Source organism: Camellia sinensis, chromosome 7 (assembly GCF_055761805.1).
Source record: "Camellia sinensis isolate YWXY chromosome 7, ASM5576180v1, whole genome shotgun sequence".
Taxonomy (NCBI): Eukaryota; Viridiplantae; Streptophyta; class Magnoliopsida; order Ericales; family Theaceae; genus Camellia; species Camellia sinensis.
Genome location: NC_138967.1, coordinates 66,135,959 through 66,158,426, shown reverse-complemented (window position 1 = coordinate 66,158,426; position 22,468 = coordinate 66,135,959). Strand labels below are relative to the sequence as shown.

At 34.8% G+C, this 22,468-nt stretch overlaps 2 protein-coding genes across 2 annotated transcripts in view; both read right to left on the bottom strand.

Moving 5' to 3' along the window:
- The window catches only part of LOC114293735 (signal peptide peptidase-like 5), a 76,860-nt gene extending 64,878 nt beyond the window's left edge, over positions 1-11,982 (bottom strand). Inside the window, exons 1-5 of the mRNA XM_028237858.2 lie at positions 11,817-11,982; positions 11,555-11,738; positions 4,128-4,286; positions 3,446-3,557; positions 3,154-3,270 (exon numbers count right to left, since the gene is read on the bottom strand). Of these exons, the coding sequence (XP_028093659.2) occupies positions 3,154-3,270; positions 3,446-3,557; positions 4,128-4,286; positions 11,555-11,692 (526 nt within the window). The 5' untranslated portion in view covers positions 11,693-11,738; positions 11,817-11,982. The remainder of the gene's footprint in view (positions 1-3,153; positions 3,271-3,445; positions 3,558-4,127; positions 4,287-11,554; positions 11,739-11,816) is intronic.
- Positions 11,983-16,876: 4,894 nt separating this feature from the next.
- Positions 16,877-19,431, bottom strand: LOC145795861 (uncharacterized). Its single transcript, XM_082880787.1, has 6 exons — positions 18,969-19,431; positions 18,796-18,884; positions 18,491-18,678; positions 18,140-18,401; positions 17,441-17,602; positions 16,877-17,056 (listed from the first exon to the last, which is right to left on the bottom strand). Exons 1-6 carry the CDS (start codon positions 19,429-19,431, stop codon positions 16,877-16,879), a joined length of 1,344 nt encoding a protein of 447 aa, XP_082736913.1.
- Between the last annotated feature and the right edge of the window lie 3,037 nt (positions 19,432-22,468).

Here is a 22,468-nt window from a genome sequence, read left to right as displayed (position 1 = left end):
GAAAGGTCTTAGTTGCAGGAATCGCGTAACTAGGTGACGAATCTTCGTAAGAAACGCGATTCCGCGTTTCATAGAAAGAAACGTGTAAGAATCACGTTTCTGTAGATAGAGAAACGTGATCCTGTCCAAGATGGGATCGTTGGTGGAAATAAAACAACTCAGAAACCCAGACAGAGAGAAGCCCAAACCCATTGAAGACAGAGAAAGAGAAAACAGACAGAAACCCTAACCCATTGAAGACAGAGAAAGAGAAAGAGAAAGAGAAAGGAGAAAAACCTGTTGAAGCCCTAATCGAGACTAGATCAAGGTATGTTCTTCCAATCTATGTGTGTTCGACTATCTCTCTCCCTCTGTTCATCGTCGAAGTGGAACCTGTTTATCTTCTTTGACTCTCTCTCTCCCTCTGTTCGATGCTCTTCGTCGTCGTCTCCTTCGTCCTTCTCTCTCTCTCTGTGTTCATCTTCGTCTTTGTCTCCCCTCTCTCTCTTTGTTCGTCTCTCTTGTTCCTCCCCTGTATTCGACTCCTCTCTTCCCTCTTCGTTGCTGTCTCTCTCTCCCTTTTTTATTCTTTATTTTGCTTTTTTTACCTTTTGTTGTTTTTAGTAATAAAAAAACCATTTTACATCTTTTATTTATTTTTTTATATTTTTAATATTCTCAATATCCTAAACATTAACATATAGAATAAAAAAATTATAAAATAAAATCATATATAATAAAAAAATTATAAAATAAAATATCTAATTTTTCTTTTTGTTTATTTTAACATAATTTATTATTCCTTATTTATTATAATTTTTTATTTATAATATATATCAATTAAAAATAAAAAAATAAATTAACAATAATAAATTATTTAAAAAATATAATAAATAAATAAAATATTTAATGTGTATTAAAATAAAAAAAATTTATAAAAAAATTTCGAATGTGTATTAAAAATATATATATATATATATATTATCGCTCCCCGAGGCGCTCCCAACCTAAGAAACTTCTATCGGCTCACGCTTCCTCGCCCCCGCTCCCGCCCCCGCTCCCGCTTCGTGCAACTAAGGGAAAGGTTTGTCGATTAAGGAAGGCATTATATAGGTTGAAATAATCTCCTAGAGCTTGGTTTGACAAGTTTTTTAAAGCTATGCTCAGATTTGGATATAAGTAGAGTCATGCAGATCATACAATGTTTATTAAACGGTGTGGAGATAAAGTCACTGTGCTTACTGTCTATATGGATGACATGGTGGTGACTGGTAACAATGCAGAAGAAATCTCTTAGATTAAATCTCAACTTTCCAAAGAGTTTGAAATCAAAGACCTTGATCCTTTACGTTACTTTCTTGGGATTGAAATTGCTAGATCAAATAAGGGCATTTTTATCTCTCAAAGAAAGTATGTCTTAGAACTGCTAGAAGAGGTAGGAAAGTTGGGATGTAGACCGACAGATTCTCCTATTGAAGCCAATCATTGACTTAGTAGTAGTGATGGAGATATCAGAGGCTTGTAGGGAGATTGATATATCTCTCATACTAGGTCGGATATTGCATATGCAGTCAATGTTGTAAGCCAATTCATGCATGACCCTCGAATAGGGCATTTGGATGTAGTTAATCAGATCCCGAGGTATCTCAAATTAGCCTGGGAAAAGGCATCTTGTTCTCTAATCATGGTCATTTGAAGTTAGAAGTCTTTGCTAATGCAGATTGGGCTGATGCAGTTGATGATAGGTGATCTACTTCAGGTTATAACTTGGCAAAGTAAGAAGCAAACAGTTGTAGCTAGGTCAAGTGCGGAAGCAGAATATCAGGACATAGAAAATGGCATTTGTGAGCTTATGTGGCTTCAAGTTCTATTGGCTGATGTAGGATTGACAAGTGGTGGACCTATGAGGCTATATTGTGATAATAAGGCTGCTATTAACATTGCTCATAATCCGGTTCAGCATGATAGCACTATGCACATCGAGATTGATAGACATTTTATCAAGGAGAAAGTGAACAGTGGCATGATTTGTGTGCCTTTTGTGAAATCTGAAGATCAATTAGCTGATGTTTCACTAAAGGTTTAGGCAGTAAGATTTTTCATCCCATTGTGTGCAAGTTGGGTACGAGAGATATCTATGCACCAACTTTGAGGGGGAGTGTTAAGTTATGTGTTAGTGGGTATATTTGTACTTAAGCACTCATTAATATAAATACATGTGATTAGAGAGAAAAAAACCCTAATTTTGGGTTGTGCCTCTTCTTTTGCAACTCTTCTCTCTCTTCTCTTCTTATTCTCTCTCCTTTCTTCAACTACATTGATTTTAACTAAAATAAAAAATTACTGTTGCTGACAGCGATGATTCGGCAAATCTTTTACCTTCCACTGATGGAGAAGATACTTAGCCCTTCTCTCTGTCATGTATATATATAGAGGTTCATTGGTACGGTTAGTTATACAAAGATGATACACATTTTGTGTTAGGCTCCTGAGTTCTCTCTCTCTCTCTCTCTCTCTCTCTCAGATTTCAAACCAAAAATCAATGCTCCAAAGCTCCTTTTCTAACAAAAATTACCCTACTTGATTAAAATTTGAAGTCATCAATCACAAAAATTGCACCACTTTAAATGATTCCATATATATGTAATGTATATTTAATATGTGGTTAAATAATTAAGGTTTAGTGTTAATACATGGCAACATGTGATGAAGTAACTAAAAAAGAAAAGCAAAAAAAAAACTCAAACAAATTTCCTTAGTTATTGTACCAAATTCTTTTTGAACCCAACAAAAGAAAGCAGATTACACTTTCCTAAATCTATCATTGAGACATAACTCAACCGAAATCCAAAATTCTGCACTTTCAAAATCCCTGACATACTTTGCAAAAATAATCCCTGGCATAATAGTGAAAGGAAAAGTTTCGAAAGCATCTGACTCTATCAAGAATCCTACCTGTCAACATTTTAAACCACATTACCCTCATTTTCTAATCTATTTATTCCATTTCCAATTACAGTCATCAACCAGCTTGCGTTTGTCCTCCCTTACCAACTACGTATTTATACAGCTTCCCATCTATCTCGAAGGTTTCAAGGGTCCAAACCCAGAAACAAATATAGAAATAAGTTTAACTCAGTAATTCAACAAAATTTTAGGAACTTCAGGGCTCACCTTTCCTTCCACCTGTCATGGATTTGTTTATAGCCTCTCCTCCTGACTTCGCTATCATCACAACAGGAATTTTGATGTTTACAATGTTTTTCTCACGACAACTCATCTCCAAAAGATCTACAATGAGGCAAAAAAAAAAAAACAAAAACAGGGGAAGAAAATAGGTCAGAAATGAGGTGTTGATGAAAGAGAAAGATGTCGCCATTTATACTCAAAGAATCATCCAATATAAGCCATTATAAACAGAGTCTGAAATGTTTGGAATATGTTTGAAAGTACCAAATATTACAACCTTCTTTATCATGTATGACCAACAACTCTGCTGCACCTCCTGATTGCGCAACTTCAGCCTTGGTCATGAAATCACAATCACCACGTGGGGACAAAGCAATAGAACCAGATAACTGCAAAACAATAACGGAGACTATTTGCACCAGGCTTGGAAGATACAATATAACCATTGAACGCAATGCTTTGCAGGCACCATTTTGGTTTCTAATCAATTACAAATACAACAAACAACACTTTGTGCTCCCAGAAAGATTCTCTTTTTTTATTGGTTCAGTAACAAACAAATATTATTAAAGAAAAGGGAAAAGAAGAGGTACAATGAGTAAAACGAATTCCTTCAAAAATGAAAGAACATTAGGCTTTCAAATGAATTACAAATTCCAAAACAATAATAAGGATCTTACATTTTGTTTGGCTCCTGAGCATAAGTTCTAAAAGAAAATAAATTTTGATGCTGAATATAAGTTTCTCATCATTCAAATATTACAAAGCATAAACTAAAGTGAGCACATTACATCTATTTATTTGGCTTAAAATTTATTTTTGTTTTTCCTTCTCATATTTCCTTGGCAACAAAACAGCAAAGTGATGAAATACTCAATATTAACATAAACTTGCACATAAAATCCATGACAAAGTAAGAAATAGAAGAAACAAACTCAAGTAAGAAAACAAGATTAAACCTTTGAAGAATAACTGGAACAGCAGTTTAAGGGGTTTGCAAAAACAGCAGGCAACCTTAGGCCGTCTTTAGCATCAGTGGGCAAATCAGCACCAAATTTTGCAGTTGATCCACCTAACTCTTCACCTTCAGCACCATTAACCCACATTTTAATCTTGACCTGAAAATATATTCAGTAAAGAAACCATATTAGTTCATTTGCAATCTCATGTCCTTAGGCAAAAAGTCCAATTTTGAAATAATCTTTGGACAACAGAAAATACACATGCCGTACAAAAGACATACTAATTTATGTTTCATAGGTTTCATGTGTACTAATTGGGCATTGTTGTTGTTGTTGTCGTTTTTTTTTTTTTTTGTAGGTTTCATTTTCTTCTCAATATAATTATAACTGTCACTCTGTCCAATGTAGGGTCTTGCTGCTGATAAATCATAATCATGCTTTATAAATGTCATGTTCAACATAAAATCTAGGGTTAATTACAAAAAAACCCTCAAGGTTTTGCGTGTTTTTCAATTTAAACCCCAAAGTTTCAATTTCAACAAATTAAACCCTAGAGTTTCATCTGTGTTTCAATGTGAACCCTCCGTCCATCTCCCTCTCACTCATCTTATTCCTTTCAGATTTAAACCAACCTATTCAAACCCTTGTATCTCCCTCATCGTAACTCCGTTTCGCCTCGTTTTCACGTCATTGGATTCACCTCATGGCCTAGTTTTCATTCCACCACTCATACGCCTTGTTCCACCTCTTTTTGCATGCCGTTGGAGCTCCGAAAGTTGGCCAAAAATAATATTTCTCTCTCTCTCTCTCTCTCTCTCTCTCTCTATTTTTTTTCCTATATCTTCTATCTCCATGCTTCTTCCTTCCTCCTTCCTTTCCACAATTATTCTCTCTTTTCCTCTTCCTTCATGGCCCTTCCACCGAGCTTGTTGTGGCCACCGAACCTTCGACGGTGGCAATGCCGTCGAGTGGTGATAGGTATACAACTACCCACAAAAATCAAACAACAAATGGGTCGATAAAATAATCTACATTCTTTAAACTATTTCATTTTTCATTTTTTACTCATAATGGAAATGAGGTCTCACACTAATTGATTACATGGATGGAGCTACAACTCCTGAGTAAGAAGTGAAAAAACCATTGGTTGTAAAACAAAGTAGACATCCAAAAACATATGTTTGAAAATGTGTAATATATTTAGCTTTTATTTCAACCCCCAAAGCTCCACACATTGTACTTTCCTAATAAATTTCATGACATATATATCTTTTTTCTTAATCATAAGCATACAAGTCTGAATCCAATATATGATTTATCAATTGTGTTGCAAAACCTAGATATCATGTAGCAATTTTCTTTAATTCAGTTAAGATGTTTCTCTTCCTCCTCCGCAGCTCCTCCTCCTGGCTTGTTGCTGGTGCTGCTTCACCATCATTATCTATAAGGTGAGGTGGTGGTTTTAATGGTGGCGGTGCTGTCAAGTGGTGATAAGTTTACAACTACCCACAAAAATCAAAAACCAAATGGGTCAATGAGCATGTCAAGGCACCTTGGTTTTCAATCAAGCATCATCCATTGTTTCTCTGCTGCCAAGAATATTGTCTTGATAGCAGCAAGGAAAAAATAAAATAAAAAATAAAAAGAGAGAAAAATCTTATTTTTGGCCAACTTTCAGAGTTCCAACGACATGCAAAAAGAGGTGGAACAAGGTGTATGAGGGGTGGAAGGAAAACTAGGCCATGAGGTGAATCCAACAATGTGAAAATGAGGCGAAACGGAATTACGACGAGGGAGATACAAGGGTTTGAACATGTGGTTTTGAATCTAAAAGAAGGAAGAAGATGAAGTGAGACAGAGAGTTCACATTGAAACACGAATGAAACTCTAGGGTTTAATTTGTCGAAATTGAAACTCTAGGGTTTAAATTGAAAAACACACAAAACCTTGGGATTTTTTTTGTAATTAACCCTAAAATCTACTATCAAATATGTTCATGTCCTACAACCCTAAGGGGTTGGCCTAGTGGCAAGGCCTTGGGTCTTGGGGATGTGCTCTCTCCAAGGTTCAGGAATCAAAACCTCTTAGGTGCTTACAATTCCTTGGGGCCATCGGACCAAAGGAAACCCCTTGAATTAACTGTGGTGCATTTACGGGAAACTCCTTGCCGAGGGCCTGTGCACCCATAAGGATTAGTCGGGCTTTGATCCGGACACTCCGGTGCTAATCATATATATATATATATGTTCATGTCCTACATATACTACACCCCCAGGCACCCCACATTGTTATTCGTCCATTAATGGAAATGGCACGCTAGCGTAGCCTTATCCATTATAAGTTAATGTCTTGTGATGTTTTACATGGAAAGAAGATTAAATATGTGATCCTCTGTCTTAGCCATAATATGTACTAATCTTGGTAAGTAAGACAACTTTTGAAATTTGACATATTAATGTAGAACCAAAACAATGTCCATCCATAATGTGTACTAGTCCTAGTAAGTAAGACTACTTTTGAAATTTGACATATTAATGTAGAACCAAAACAATGTCCCATAGTAGTGTTGGTGGAAGGTATACTTTGATTGCCTTACTACCATTGAAGCGAGGCAGCAGGGCAGGCCCTATAGTAGAGGGTAGAGAAGTAGCCAGACTAACCTAGAGAGCTCACCAGACAACACCCTGACCAGGAGTGGTCAGGTTAGTGATGGAGGCCTCGGCAGGTACTGGAAAGGCTTGTCGGGTCTGTAGAAAGAGAAAAGAGGGCCTGTCAGGGCTCGGAGGAAAAGAGAGAAGGGCAGGCTCCTGTCGGGTACCCTGAGGATGCCAACAAAAGGAGGGATGGGCATGATGCAACTAGAGTTTAGGCTCTGATACCAAGAAGAGAAGAATAATATGAATGATGGCATAGTCTGAATCAATGACTAACCTTGAATATATATATACTGAGGTAGAGATTTACAGAATAGGAAATAAAAATAAATGTTGACATAATATCAGCCTAATAAACCGTGTTGACATAATATCAGCCTATTAAACAGTGATACAACAATCATGGGATTCTTATTCTTTTACTAATTCCAACACAATATGAAACATAGACAAATTAGTGTGCCCGTAAGAAGTAATTTCATGCATGTTATGGGTACACAAAAAAAAAGAAATAAACTAAGATGGGCATCCTCTGAGGCATTGAACAAGATATGATTGCCTTGGATTTTTTTTTGAACGAAAACGAAAGAGAATTAACATGAAAGAGAACAAAGGGATTACAAGAGAGTCAGAGGACAAGAAGTCCTCCAAAATGGGAAAAGCAGAACAACAAAAAACAATATCACAAGTTACATGTCACACGCTAGCCTCCAATCTGATCCCTAAAAATCAAAAGGGATGGTACCCTCTAAAAGTAGAGGAGACTGAAACCCAAAAAGAAGACAAGAAACTAACTCTGTCACATAAGGTGTTAATATTTTCCAACTAGTCCTCAAAGATCCTTGCATTCAGCTCCAACCAAATAACCGATGATATGACATTTAATATGGCTAACCAAAGGAAACAAATACATGTAGCCAACCCCAAGTAAATGGGACTAAGTGGCCGTTTAGGGTACACATAAAAAAGCCAGCTTTTGCAAAGAAATCTAAAAAGTTGTTTGTCATCAGCTAAAAAAGACAAATAACATCAACATTTTTCACTCGCAAAAAAGCAGTTTTTTTAGCAAACTTTCCAAACACATTAGCTTTTTTAGATTCTATTTAATACTAGGACAGGAAAGCGAGTAATTGAGCTAAAGAAAATGTCTCCACCAACAAGTAAAAATTTCAGTTGGTTAAAATGTTACTGCAACTGTGTCAATATTCTCCTTATTATTATTATTATTATTATTATTACTCCCTCCGTCCCAAAATATTAGTCCCTTATTCCATTTTTCATTGTCCCAAAATATTAGTCCCTCTTCAAAAATCAAGTACAAAAATAATATAAATTTCCTATTTTACCCTTCTTTTAAATTAATAAACAACATAAAAAGTACAATTATGCATTGATATTCTCAAAAAATGTACTATCAAAAGGATAATTTTGGAAAATCAACTTTTTTCAAATGCAATAATTGTACTACCAAAAAAAGTTGGATTCCCCAAAAGGGACAATTATTTTGGGACGGAGGGAGTATTATTATTATTATTATTATTATTATTATTATTATTATTATTATTATTATTATTTTGTTTGAAACGGACTATGATATATTGTTATGGCTTTTATGTATTGTTGGAACCACCTCAAACACCACTTTTATGCAATTTGTTCATAAATGATGCAGTAATAACTGTATGAAGCATGAATGCAAACACAGGATACACAGACAGAGATTTGACCAAACTTGAAAAAATAGCATTAGGTTACATTCGTAAAGAATATTATTTTTATAATTTTTAGAATTATATTGTGTAGGGCAAAATTCATTTTACCCCTCTTGTGGTTTAGCATTGGAGCACTTTACCTCATATGGTTCAAATATAGGTAGAAAGCCCCCATATAGTTTTGGACCAAATTGCAACCCGAACTCTAATGACACATGTGAAATGACTTTAATACCCCTCTAACCTTTGCCTCATTTTTTGCTTCTTTTATTTTCTTTCTCTCTTCTATTGTACACATAATTTCTGCCTTAAACCACATTTATCAAAAAATAATAATTTCTACCAAACAACATTAACTTCCCATGAGGGAAAAAAAAAAAGAAAAGAAAAGAAAAGAAAAGAAAAAAGAGTTAACTTAATTTAATTAAATTGCAAATGAACCCTAATTAGTTCAATTAAATCACCTAATGTTAATTTGATTATATATGTATATATGTAAATGTATATATATTTATATACATATACTATGTTTAACAACAAACTTTTGAGGATGATGAACTGTTAGATGAAATTAAGAACAATTTTATGTATAGGTTTTGAAGAAACGTTCCTCAGATTTTTTGTTTTGAATTTTGTAGGTTCTAAAGAATGGTTCCTAAGCCTTTGATGTTATGTTCCTTCGCTGCATTGGAGATAAAATGGATGGAGAAGGTGGTTACGATGGTCCTTGAAGGGATAGGAGATAGCAATGTGGATCTCAGAGAGGAGATGGGGCAGCAATCCGGATGTGGGAGGGGAGAAGTTGCGTTGGTTCTTGTCTTTTAACATTGAATTTGACTTTGACTTACATTTTTTTTCATTGCCAACTCTTAGTTTTGGTGAGTGTGGAACACTTTCTGTCAATTTGGACGAAATTAATAACGGCAAGGGGGTTTAGTGCAAAATGGTCAAAATCATAAGGAGGTTGAAGTGCTTTTGGGTGACATAGTTGAATTTTGTAATAAGGCAATAAGGTTGAATATGGAGAGATAGTAAAAATAGAAAAGATAAAAGAAAGAATACAAAGGTTTAACATGGTTCGGCCAATATTATCCTACATCTACACACACAAAACCTTATGGGCTACGTCTTTCATTCACTCAACTTAATACTCTTATTTTCAAGATACACCATATATATAGAGTGGAGATACAATCAAATCCCATCAGTTAAGGAATTGAAATAAATCAAAGATACAAAAAATCATAATAAGCACAAATATGGGATCTCCATATATTCAGATATCTTCCATATCTTCTGATATCTTTGACAATATAATTTTATCACCAACACTCCCCCTCAAGTTAGAACACGGAACGGTTGTAGTGAAGTGTCCAACTTGAACTTGAAAATAGAATGATCATTACAAACAATTACAATGAAGTTGCCAAAAGACAACAACAATTGTAATAACTCTCTTCAATGACAACTTCAAAGAACATAGGTAAGGAATCAACATCTTGCAACAGAGAAATGTGCATGGAATTAGTCATGATGGCAGCAAGAGAAACCAACTGAGAGAAAGAAAGCAACAATGCCAAAGCAACGGCAAATCACCACAAACAGAAAGGCTGAAAAAACGTCCTATAAAGAATGCTACCAAACACACTGGTAGCCCAAGAACAAAAAGAACCAAATATGTGCTTACCACATCAATGCAAGGACCCTAAAAGGGTAGAGAAGTAGCCGGAAAACTTGGCGTATCACAGAATAATGCCATTGAACACACCAACAACCCCGAAATAAGTAAAAATCACAAAGTTTGCTTACCAAGTTACCACATCAGCAAACTATTGGTCAACTAAAGGAAGAGGGGAAAAAAACACCTTGATAACAAAAAAGGTAGAGTGAAAAAGCACTCTAGAGAGAAACAAGCCTAGGGTTTGGTAGGCTCTGATAACAAGTTGAATTTTGAAATAAGGCAATAAGGTTGAATATGGAGAGATAATAGAAACAAAAAAGACAAAAGAAAGAACACAAAGGTTTAACGTGGTTCAGCCAAATTGACACCTTGATAACAAAAAATGTGGAGTGAGCACTTCATAGAGAAACAAAATTCTCCCTATTATATATAAGATTAAAGAATGGTTTAGGAATTAGGTATTAGTTTAAAAGCTAGGGATTAGGAATTAGGGCTGAGATGGAATCTGGTGTGACCTGCTGTTGGCTGATATATAGGTCTGTCTTGTGGTGTTTGGTCTGTTTTCTTATTGGTTTCTCACCAACTCTGAGGGTGTTAGCAAATGATAGGATGGGTTTTTGGTGCCAACCTAGTTGGGATGATTTAGCTCATTGGGATGCTTTTGCACTTCCCTTTTCTTTATTCATGTTTTTTGTTTGTACTTTGTACTTGATTCTTCATCAATAAAGTTTCTTTTTTGCCAATCAAAAAAAAAAAAAAAAAGCTAGTAGTTAGTTTACTTTTCGTTTTTCAGTAGGTCTTGTAAAAATTTAATTTCAATGTCAATACTAAATTGTTTATGTTGTTGTGCTTTTCCGTTTCACAATTAAAAGTGTTACATGCTGAAGTGTTGTACGCAATTTTACTTGCTTGTTTAACTAATGAATCTAATTTTAGTATCGTCATGTTTTCTTATTTATCCTTTCTTTCTATGAAGTATGGATACGAATATGAGACACATGTACGACACATTTAGGATAAGTCAATTTGATAAATCTTTAAAAAGTAGGGTACACTTTAATCTCACTATTTTTCTCTAAAAAGCAAGTAAAGTATTGAAAAACTATTCATGTATTTATTCTAACAATTATATAGTCTAATGCTAAACATTCTTATTACAATCTCAATTTCATAATAGTTCGGATATGTGAACTAAAGTACAATTAAAGAAAAATTCAAAAAATAATTGTGCTCGAAGCATTTGTGTTTGATAGAGTAATAACATAGGCACATAGAAATGTAAATGAGATAACAAGAACAATTGAAATCAATGAACCTTAATGAACAATTTAAAAGAAATGGAGGATCTAATTATTGATTGATTAATTGAGAATTTACCAATCGCTGTAACTTGTTGCAGGCAGGAGATTTAGGGTCATCGGCAGACACAATTGATATAGGAAATAATAGGAGAATGCCAAATGCGATGGTGATTAAGAAATTGTGAATGAGGAGCTGAGAGGACGCCATGGCCATTCCTGCCCTTCTTCTTCTTCTTCTTCGCCAGCACAAATCAACCCTCCTGCGATCAATTCAACTCAACCACAATATATATATATATATATAGAGAGAGAGAGAGAGAGAGAGAAGGGGAAGAAACCTGAGATGAAAATTTGCCAAAAATTGAGTGGGAACATGAAAGAAACCTCTCTCTCTCTCTCTCTCTCTCTCTCCTGGCGACGTTAAGGAAGAACTGGTTTCTTCTTCACCACCAGATTTATTGGCTCCCGTTTGGGAATTTTTGAAATATTACTGACATGTCAGTTAATTTTCATTCCCTAGCACCAAAATAAGGTTAAATTACAAATCACATCCTTATAGTTTAAGTTAATTATTATTTTAGTTACCGTAGTTTTAATTTGAACATTTGTTCTATACAATTTTAATTTTATTGTAATATGGCCCCTCCGTCACTTACTGTTTATATTTAGAACAAAAAAATATATATATATATATATATATATAAAATTGAAGATTGTGTTTGGTTTGTGTTTGTAAAGTAATTTTTGAGATAAAAAGTACGAAAATTTGTTTGGTTTGTCTTTTTTCATAAATAGTTTTGGAAAATTGTTTTGGGGAGTGAGTTTTAAAAAAAATGATTGATTTGATGTGTATGAGAGAGAGTGTGATTTTGGAAAGTAAGTAACCAAACAAAATTTTAAGATTTTTTTGGGAAAAATTTGTTTGGTTTGATTACTCTTGAAAATTTGTTTGTAGAGAATTTTTACCAAAAATTTTTCTAAAAAACAAACCAAACAAGCTCGAAATGACCAGGTTGAAATTCAAAACAAATATATTCATGGATAAATTATATTAAACCGTCTTAAATTATGACTCATTTCCTCTTTGAACTTAAAAATTCAATAGTTAATCACCTTTAATTGTTATTTTGTTATGTTTGACACTTCTTGTTAGGATTTGTTAGAGATTTAAATAGAATATGCATGAAATGCATGACACAATTATTGATTTTTTAAAACAATAATAGTTATTGACTTTTTTAGGATAATATATATCATTTTTTGTGATCTCATTTGCACATTGTCTCCATTATTTTAGTGAAAAAGAGCAAACGAGATCACCAAATAAGAGTATTATTATCTTCAAATTTTAATAAATGTTTTATGTGCTTTTCACATAATCTAATTTTTTATAAATTTCTAATAGAATATTAACCAAAAAAAAAGGGTTAATTGTAACAAGTTAATACTTTTAAGTGGTTAACTGTTGAGTTTCAAAGTTTGGGGGGGCAAAATGCAAATAGGTTATAGTTTTAGAGAGTTTATTGTAATTTACCTTATATTTATTACACTAATAGTCCTTGTAATTTATTTTGAATTCCACTTTAGTTCCTTTAATTCTTCACCTAATTTTATTTTGTTCAAAATGTTAATAATACATGAGAAAGTGACCACATTGTAACAAAATATAAGCACTAAATTGCTCAAATTGAAACTATAAGAACCAAAGTGAGAATTCTCTTAAACTAGAGAGACCAATGGTGTAATTTACTCTAAAATTTTAGTTTAATATCTATTGTTTAACAGAAAAATTGCACTTCACCCCTCAATCATTATTTCGCATCACTTTACAGGGCCTCTATTTACACACCATAATTTATCTCAAGGCAAACCACTTCTAAAGATACACCTATAATAATTTGATAAATAAATATTTTTCTCATCACACACCACAAATTTGTATATTTACCCTTACACACACACCCACCCATACCGATATACACACAAACTTCCATCTTTGCCCTCACTCACTCACACACCCCACACCCACGATATTCATCTCCCCCTCCATTCTCTATTCAAACTAGTGAACACCATTGCTCAAAACACTCATCAAAGACGTCGTCGATGGTGGTGCTCAACACAGTTGGAACTTCATATTGGGGATTTAGTAGGTGAGTTATCATTTATTTTGGGGTTTTATGTACTTATCTCCATTGGCATGAAATTTGTATTTGAGTAAATCATTCGACACTAGTTTTTCGGACCCTAAATTCGTTTGGTACTTGTTTTTCAAAAAATATTATTTTGTACGGTTGGTGATTGTCGAACATGTTCGGATGTAGATTGCCGAACATGTATAATATGTTCGGACAGATACTGTCGAACAAGTTTTTTTTTTTGTGAACATTAATGTAGGGAGACAATAATGTGAATGAACCTTATATTAAATGAACAGATTTAATAAAAAGCCTTGTAAAACATTTACCATCGTTTGATTTGCTTCCATTAAATGAACAAATTTCTTGTTCTTAATAAGACTCCTATAATGATTTCGAGAAATTTTCAGGTTTCTATTAGTTAGTGAGTATGGCCTAGGGCTAATTTGATTGCTTGTAAAAATGTATAATTACTTGCTCGTGCCATTTGTTATTCCATTCCATATATATTCCTGTAAAAAATAAAGTTAATTTCTTTTATTTAAATTATTAACAAAAATAGTCCAAAACAACATTCAAGGAACACCTACATAATGATCATTGGTAGGTACATGGATCACTTGACTTGAATGCTATAATATACTTATAATATTCATGCTACCCGACAGAATGATCATTGCTAGAATAAATACTTGCAATAATCCCAAGAAATGACTGTTCATATTACCTTAAACTTGGATCACTTGCTTGTATACTAATTTTTGCATACAATTGAACTTAATGACATTAGCATATTACTCGCAGCATTTAAAATGATGTGCCTCGCCTCATGACAAAGGTTCATTTTAGTGATTTGACAAAAGTCTCAAAACACACTTTTGTTAACTTTATTATTTTCTGTTTCATTTTCAGAAATGGATGACCCTTCACGTATTCCACCCACTACCTCAGAGAGATGACGTCGTGCATTAACTAATACTAGTCGTGGCCAAGGTCAAGGTCGGGGTCGGGGTGATGATATTGTGTTAGAGGAAGCACCTCAAATCTTGGAAGAGGATGTGATCGATAATGGTTCAGGGGATGATGATGATGCTGCTGATGTAGATCAGGCTGAGGAGATACTCACTGGTCCGTTTCTTGGGGGGCCATTAGATCCATCAGTACTGAAGAGCTTCAAGGCACATATTGCAGCAGTTATATGGGAGCAAAAGGTAGTATATTTTTTTATCTATGTTTGTTTCATTTAATTATTTATTGAACAAAATTATATATGTAAATTATTACTTACCTTGTAGGAGAGGAATCCATTAAGGTGTTAATAATCATGCATCCAAGATTCTTGAGTAGCAGTGGTGGTCAAGAACTGACAATAGAAGGTTTAGAGACATTGTGCAGCTGTCAGGTCTATTTTCTTTGGTCCATTGCACATATCGGTTCGTGAATAGGATTGTCATATCTGCATTTGTTGAGCGATGGCAACCAGAGACAAATACTTTCCATTTGACAGTTGGTGAGATGACAATGACATTGGATGATGTGTGTACCATCTTGGGGATCCCTATCATAGGTAGATCAGTTAGTGTTGTAACTTTAACAGATCAACAGGCACATGCACTTGTGGTAGATGCCTTGGGAGTTGAAGATACTGAAGCAACTGAGGAGCTATCATTTGCTAGGGGACAATCAGTGAAGCTGGAGTAGTTACGAAGCAAATTCAGTGGTTGCAAAGATTCAGACACCGAGGAATCCATAGCTTGTGCCGCCAGAGCATATTTGCTATTTCTATTGGGATGTACACTGTTCAGTGATAAAAGTGGGACGAGAGTTCCTGTTGTGTACTTGCAGTTGTTGATGGATTTGTCTGATATTCATACATATGCTTGGGGTGTAGCTGCATTGGCATATTTATACCGACAGTTGGGATTTGCCACGAGATCAGCTGTTCGACAAATGGCTGGTTACATGACATTGTTAGAGGCATGGATTTATGAGCATTTTCGGCCATTTAGACCTCACCAAAACATGGAATATACTGTACAATTGCCTTACGTGCATCGATGGACTCCTCATTGGGAAGCTGGCTCAACGAAAAACACCTACAGGCGTTATGAGAGGAGCTTGACAGATTGACATTTGATGAGGTATACCAATTAATATTAGTTTAATTAAGTTTTCTCATTACATGTCACTCATCAAGATTTCATTTGTGCTTCTCTCTTAGGTTACTTGGGATCCATATCGACATTGTTGTCAACATCACCCATGTCATGAGATCACATTCTATACTGGCTGTTTGAAGTGTTTGGATATAGTTGAACCCTATCATCCTGAAAGGGTTCTTAGACAGTTTGGTAGGGTTCAGACCATCCCACCTGCGCCACTCGACCCTGTTCGTGATGTCAGAGGTATGACAGCAGGGCGATATAGATTGATGTATCAGTATCTTGATCAGATATGGAAGAGTTGGCATAATCATGTTTTATCTGCTCGGAGGAGGAGTACCCCAGTTAGACATCCAGCTGATTGTGTTGATGGTTACATGCAGTGGTATACAACCATCACACACTTATATATCCAGAACCCCACACATTGGTCTAGTTTTGACCCACGTGCACAGGATAATCGATCTGACATGCAGGATGCTGAGGTATGACAATATTGCTCACACATCGTTTACATTTTTTTTTTTTTTGAAGATGGCACATGTTAATTACAATTGTATTTGTTCTTAATGCAGCGTATTGATCACGCACTACAGATTGCCCATCCTATCATTGAGGCGGGCCGTGATACTAGTGTTCGTGAGCCAGATAGGTTATATGAGGCCATTGAGAGGATGTCACGTGTTCTTCAGGGTCAACAAATTGATGAGGCTGGACCTAGTTTTATTCCACTTCGAACATACAATCGTAGGAGACGAGTAGATGATAGGTAATTGATTATGTGGTAATCTTGTTTTGTTATTTTGTAATGGAAAAGAAGTACTCTTTTGATGTTTTTGTTGGTTTGTAATGAACAAGAATTACTCTACCAATATTTTGTAATGAACAAGTATTCATGGTTTGTATTTTTGGTAATGAAGAGGAAGTATTATGCCATTGCATTTGATACACCGCACTGAACAAGTAGTACCATGTGCATTAAATTAACTCAAAGTTTAATCCAACTCAACTATTTAATTGCTAATCATTACAAAAATGTATCGATAACTTTTTGAATTATGTAACTACAACTCAACTCAACTCAACTTGCATACATCATTACTCATCAAGGTTAATACAATCAAATGTCTCTCTAGTAGCTACCCCTGAATGAACAACTTGTTTAAAATGCTCAATTCGGAAACTATATGCAGTATCCCATCCAACCATACAAGAATGATGAAACTTGCACCACTTGGTAGATATCGGTGGAACTGAATGACTCGGTAACATGAACACCTACATTGACAAAGCTTTAAGTGTGAGAGCGATGCAGTACAAAATGATAAATGTATTACACAAACTATAATGCTATATTTGGACAAAATGATTCCCATTAACAAACCCAATAACAATCTCACGTCGTTGAACTTGTGATATTGGCACTAATCGTAGGAGGAGGAATGTAAGGCATTGTTGTGCAGATAAGTGGTACAATACCACATTATAACAAGATGTAATAAGATGACCCATGTCAGGCGTAGTCATCCAACGATGATACCCTGGATTGGGCTCAAAGTATGATAGAATATGGGTCAGTTCTTCAATCCTGTCATGTGAACCATATAGACGAGTGTAATGGTCTATGTGTGTGTGCAATTCCTATAGGAGATGATGCCTGACTTGACACCATTCAGCCTTTGTAAACCCCATCAACCCAGCAATGGCCCTAAACCCACAATTGCCATCGGCATCTACATCCTTGATAAGATGTATGTACGGCTTCAATCCAACTGGGAGGGCATCAACATATGAATAGGTCGTGTTTGTACGAGTCCGATATACCTATTCAACAGGGAAGGCATGAACACAAGAACAACAAAACACATAATTTATCATAAACAAAAATATAAGTAAAAAATGATTACATGTACCTTCTCTTTGGCAGGCCATTTTTTATGTACTTTGACAGAATCTTGTGTGGGGATATGGGTGCCCATAGGTGAGTGGCTATCATGTCCAGACTGAACTAGCTCAAATGCACATGGGTCTCGACGCGCAAATACATCTATCTTCTTATGTCCCTTACTTCACATCCGGCTCAATGAGAAAACTACTTTGCAGATCTGCAATCTCTCCTAACTTATGCAGAATTTCCAACTGCATAGTGTAATCAGATGCGTTGAATCGTTTAAGTATGAGATCAAACTTTGGTTCACAACTCAATTCCACTTTATCATTCTTCAACTTTTGTACTACCTCAAGAGTCCTCTAATGCGGGTTAATGCTATCGAGTGGTATTGGACGACCCTGCCGGATGTAATCCGCAATCTCATGGGCACACGGTAACCCGTGTGTTCGTCGAACAACAAATCCACATACTGAAGCTTCAATGCCAACATCATTTGCTCGCTTACTCTCCACTAAGACATGATCTAATGCAGTAATAGAGATATTGCATTGGAGCTCTCTAAAATGGGATGGCTTGAACTGGTGTTGTATAACGGTTAAACTCTTCTCAAATGATGCCTTAATATCAACATGCTGTAACTCAAGCAAACTATGGATCTTGGTCCAAGAATACTCAAAATTTACTTGGTTAGAACCAAGTTGCCATTTCAGTTTTGCATGTGCACTTTTAGCCCTGTGTACAATGGAAACAATTAACATAATTAAGTTTAAATAATCAAAATCATAATGCCTAATAGTGTAAGGTAGACAAATATATATTACCTGTTGGTTGTAACATTCCCGAAGTGTATACAACTATCTGTCCGTACGACAACAAACTTATCCTTATATGGAATTAACCAACTTTGTGACACATATTGTACTGCCTCAGGATATGTATCAAAATCCGCAAGTAGCCTAGCAAGGTGTTCATTGCATTCAAGCTCAGTTGAGGAGAGTACTAAGAAATTCTACAAAGAGATAAACTTGTCTCATTCCTCCTTACTCTCAAACATTTTCTTGCATTTCACCAGTACATTTCTATTAATATACCATCGGCATAATAAATGTCGAGATGTAGAAAATACCTTGTCAATAGCATTCATCAAAGCAAGCTCCCTATCCGTGACAATCACCTTAGGAATAGCAATGTCATCCAAGAGACTACACAATGTATCTAACACCAAAACATAATTATCAATCCGCTCAAATTGGAGATATGCAAAGGCTATGGAGAATCACATATCAGTGGATGTCACACCAACTATCTCAAGAAGAGGAAGACGATATCGATTTGTCTTATATGTGCAGTGCATGATCAACACCTTTGAAAATGAACGGAGCAAATCTAAACTGACAGGATGTGCCCAAAGCAAGTCTGTGACAGTCATCGTGTTGTTGTCACACCTATGCTGCTCAATGTAATTATGCTTTTCTAACTCACCCAACAAATGTTGCATTTGTGATCTCCCAGCTTTCTCAATAACATTATTCCTATGACGTACATTGTAAATGGTTTTCATAGTGGTTACATTCAAAGCATCCTTTCGTTTTAATGTAACCAAAATCTCTTTTGGTCTGACCATGCTTTTGGACATATCCACTAGTAATGATGTTTCCTCCTTAGATAATCTCCCTGCAAATGAATGTCCTTCAAAATGTTTAGCAGGAGCATGGTTATGCATTCCACATGCTACATCTACCATCCAATCATCATCAGCCATCAACTTACAAGCCCTCAACTCAAAGGGACACCCGCATTTCTATGTACCCATTATCTTCACAATTTTTTTGTTTGAATCATCTCCTTTTAATTTCTTATGAGCTCTGTATTGACCACTTCTCTCACAGGCAAGATATATCCTTGGTGTCCTCTGACCACCTCCATAGTCCGATGTCTTGATGACAATCACAAACCCATTTTTCCTTCCAACGTCCCGTACCCAACCGAGCAATTCTTCTTTGCTCTTGAAAACTTACAAGTCAAATTCAACAAAGTCATTAAACATCCGAAAATAAAAAGAAAAAAAATACTAATTTTCAACATGAGACTACCTCATTAGTAATAAATTGACTCGTATAGTCAACAAGACCCCCAGATCCAACATTACTGCATTCCACGGATGCACAATTCTAAAAAAAAAAATTTATAACCATTCAGCAGTACAGAGTCGAATTAAATGAAATTGTTTGATTTTTTTAACCGAATATATGAATATTGTTTGACTCTTATCAACCGATTATTTTGAAAATGTTCGACCATAGTAATCTGAACAAATGCAATTTGTTCGGTTGTAGTTAGTCGAACAAATGCAACTTGTTCGATTGTAGTTAGTCGAAAAAATATAAATTGTTCGGTTGTAGTATGTCAAACAATGATATATTATCCACCTCTGGTTAACCGAACTGTACCAACGATTTACCACTCAGCAAGTAAACAAAAACGAAAACAAAAACAACAAAAAATAACCTTTTCCTTGCTCTATTGTTCCGAATCAGAATTGTTAGATGCATTCTTCATTGAATCCAACCAAAATCTTCAATAATACTATATTTTTGATTATTTGTTGAAGGGTTTTTGATTTTGGTTTTAGGGTTTTTGGATTCTTGACAGAGAAGATACATAAGGAACAAGTTTGAAATTGATGATTTATATTATATTCATTCTTGTCCTTTATGGTAAATACACAAATGGTGTGTATCATAACTTGTCCTCTATAGTCATTTCACTTAAGGTTAAAATTGTAATAAAAAATAAATTAATTAATGGTTTTCCTTGAGAGGGAAGGTGGTGTGTAAATAGAGATTTAACTCCTCGCATTTACTAATATAGGAAAATTTTACTTACACAACATTTTTAGCTTATTACACCATTTATTTTGATTTTCTTTTATTGGGTAAATTACACCATTGGTCAAAAAATTATTCAATACTCTTTGAACAATACTCCATTCCATTTACAGATTGACACCAAACACTTTGTCTCCTAAAATTCCAGCATAAAAGTTGTAGATCTCATGATTTAGACCAATAGCAACTCATTTGGAGCACCACCTAGTCTTACTTCAGGAGCATTGAATAATTTCTCACCATTGGTCCCTCTAGTTTGAGAAAAATTTCACTTTGGTACTTGTAATTTCAATTTGAATAATTTGATCCTTACACTTTCAATTTTGTTGCAATGTAATCCCTCCATCATGCGTTGTTATCATTTTGAATGAAAAAAATCACATACAAAACTAGAAAGACTAAAGTGGAATTCAAAACATAATATAAGAACCACCAATTACACCGGTGGTCCTTATAATTTATTTTAAATTTCACTTTGGTCCCTCTAGTCTTACACATGATTTTTTTTCTCTCCAAATTCTATCGGTAAGTGACGGGGAACCACATTGCAACAAAATTGAAAGTGTAAGGACCAAATTATTCAAATTAAAACTATGGAAACTAAAATGATGACACTTCACTTAAACTATAGGGACTAATGAAGTGACTCTATTTGCACCCCAAATATAAGGTTGGGCATCTGAACTTAATGAAACTTTTTAATGATGACACTTCACTTAAACTATAGGGACTAATGGAGTGACTCTATTTGCACCCCAAATATAAGGTTGGGCATCCAAACTTAATGAAACTTTTTATTACTATTATGTCCATATTTAAAATGATCAAAAAGTACTTGATATTGAAAAAAATGCAAACCAAATTGTTTTTGACACTCCATTCATAATCAATCTCAATATTCCCTTCTTTTTCTCTTTTTATTCTCTTCACTTTGCATCTTCATACTCAACCCTATTTTGCTTGAATCCATCATTCTTGCATTCTATTTCATATTAATGAAGAAGATGTTTCCAAGCGGTTTTTATAGAGAATGTAGGTTTTCTATTTATGTTCATTGTTTTCGACTGTTGGGTTTACGAAATTTGTTCAGAAATTTAGTACCAAACAAATTACATTTATTTGGAAACTTGTTTCTAAAATTCAAATATTCGGAAGTGTGTATCCAGACGGAAAAGCTGGAATCAATTTTCTTTTTTTCGTAACTGAGTATCAGAACATATTTCATTTGTTTAGCACTAAACATCTGAAGCAATTCATAATGAATTAAGTATTTAGACTTATTTAATTTATTCAGCAACGAATATCTGAATGGAAAAGCTAGAACTAATTTTTTGTTGTTCGTGTGATGGCCCAAGCCTCGAACTTGACTTGAAACTTATGCATTCGAACTTATCGTTTTACTTTCAAACCTTGATTGATGTATTAGTATGATGGTTGAGTAAGATTGGACCGAAAATTTTGATTTAGATCATTGTCCCTTGAGTAGTCTTCACTCTTATATCATTTTCTCTCTCCATACTTTGAATCTTGATGTGAGGCTAGAAACATTGAAAAGCATATTTCCAGGGTTTCAATTTAGGCAGCAAATGATCCAAAATGGAGTCCACAGGAGAGAGTTACATAAGTTCGAAGTTTGCAACCTGAGCTGTGAGCACAGTTCACTTAAGCATAAGTTTTACCACTAGAGCAGTCCATAGACCCTTCCAGCTCTATTTTTCAATTTTTTTTTTGAGATACTAGAAACATTGATTCACAACTCAAGCGCACTTTTGACCACTCAAGTGGTCTGTTTGAGAAAGTGGAAATATTGGGAGCTTTCATTCACCGCTCGAGCAGTTTGTTCAATTTCAACGCGTTTTAGTTGTTCTTTTTGCTAGATTTGTGCGCCTAAAACCCACTTTTTATTTCTCC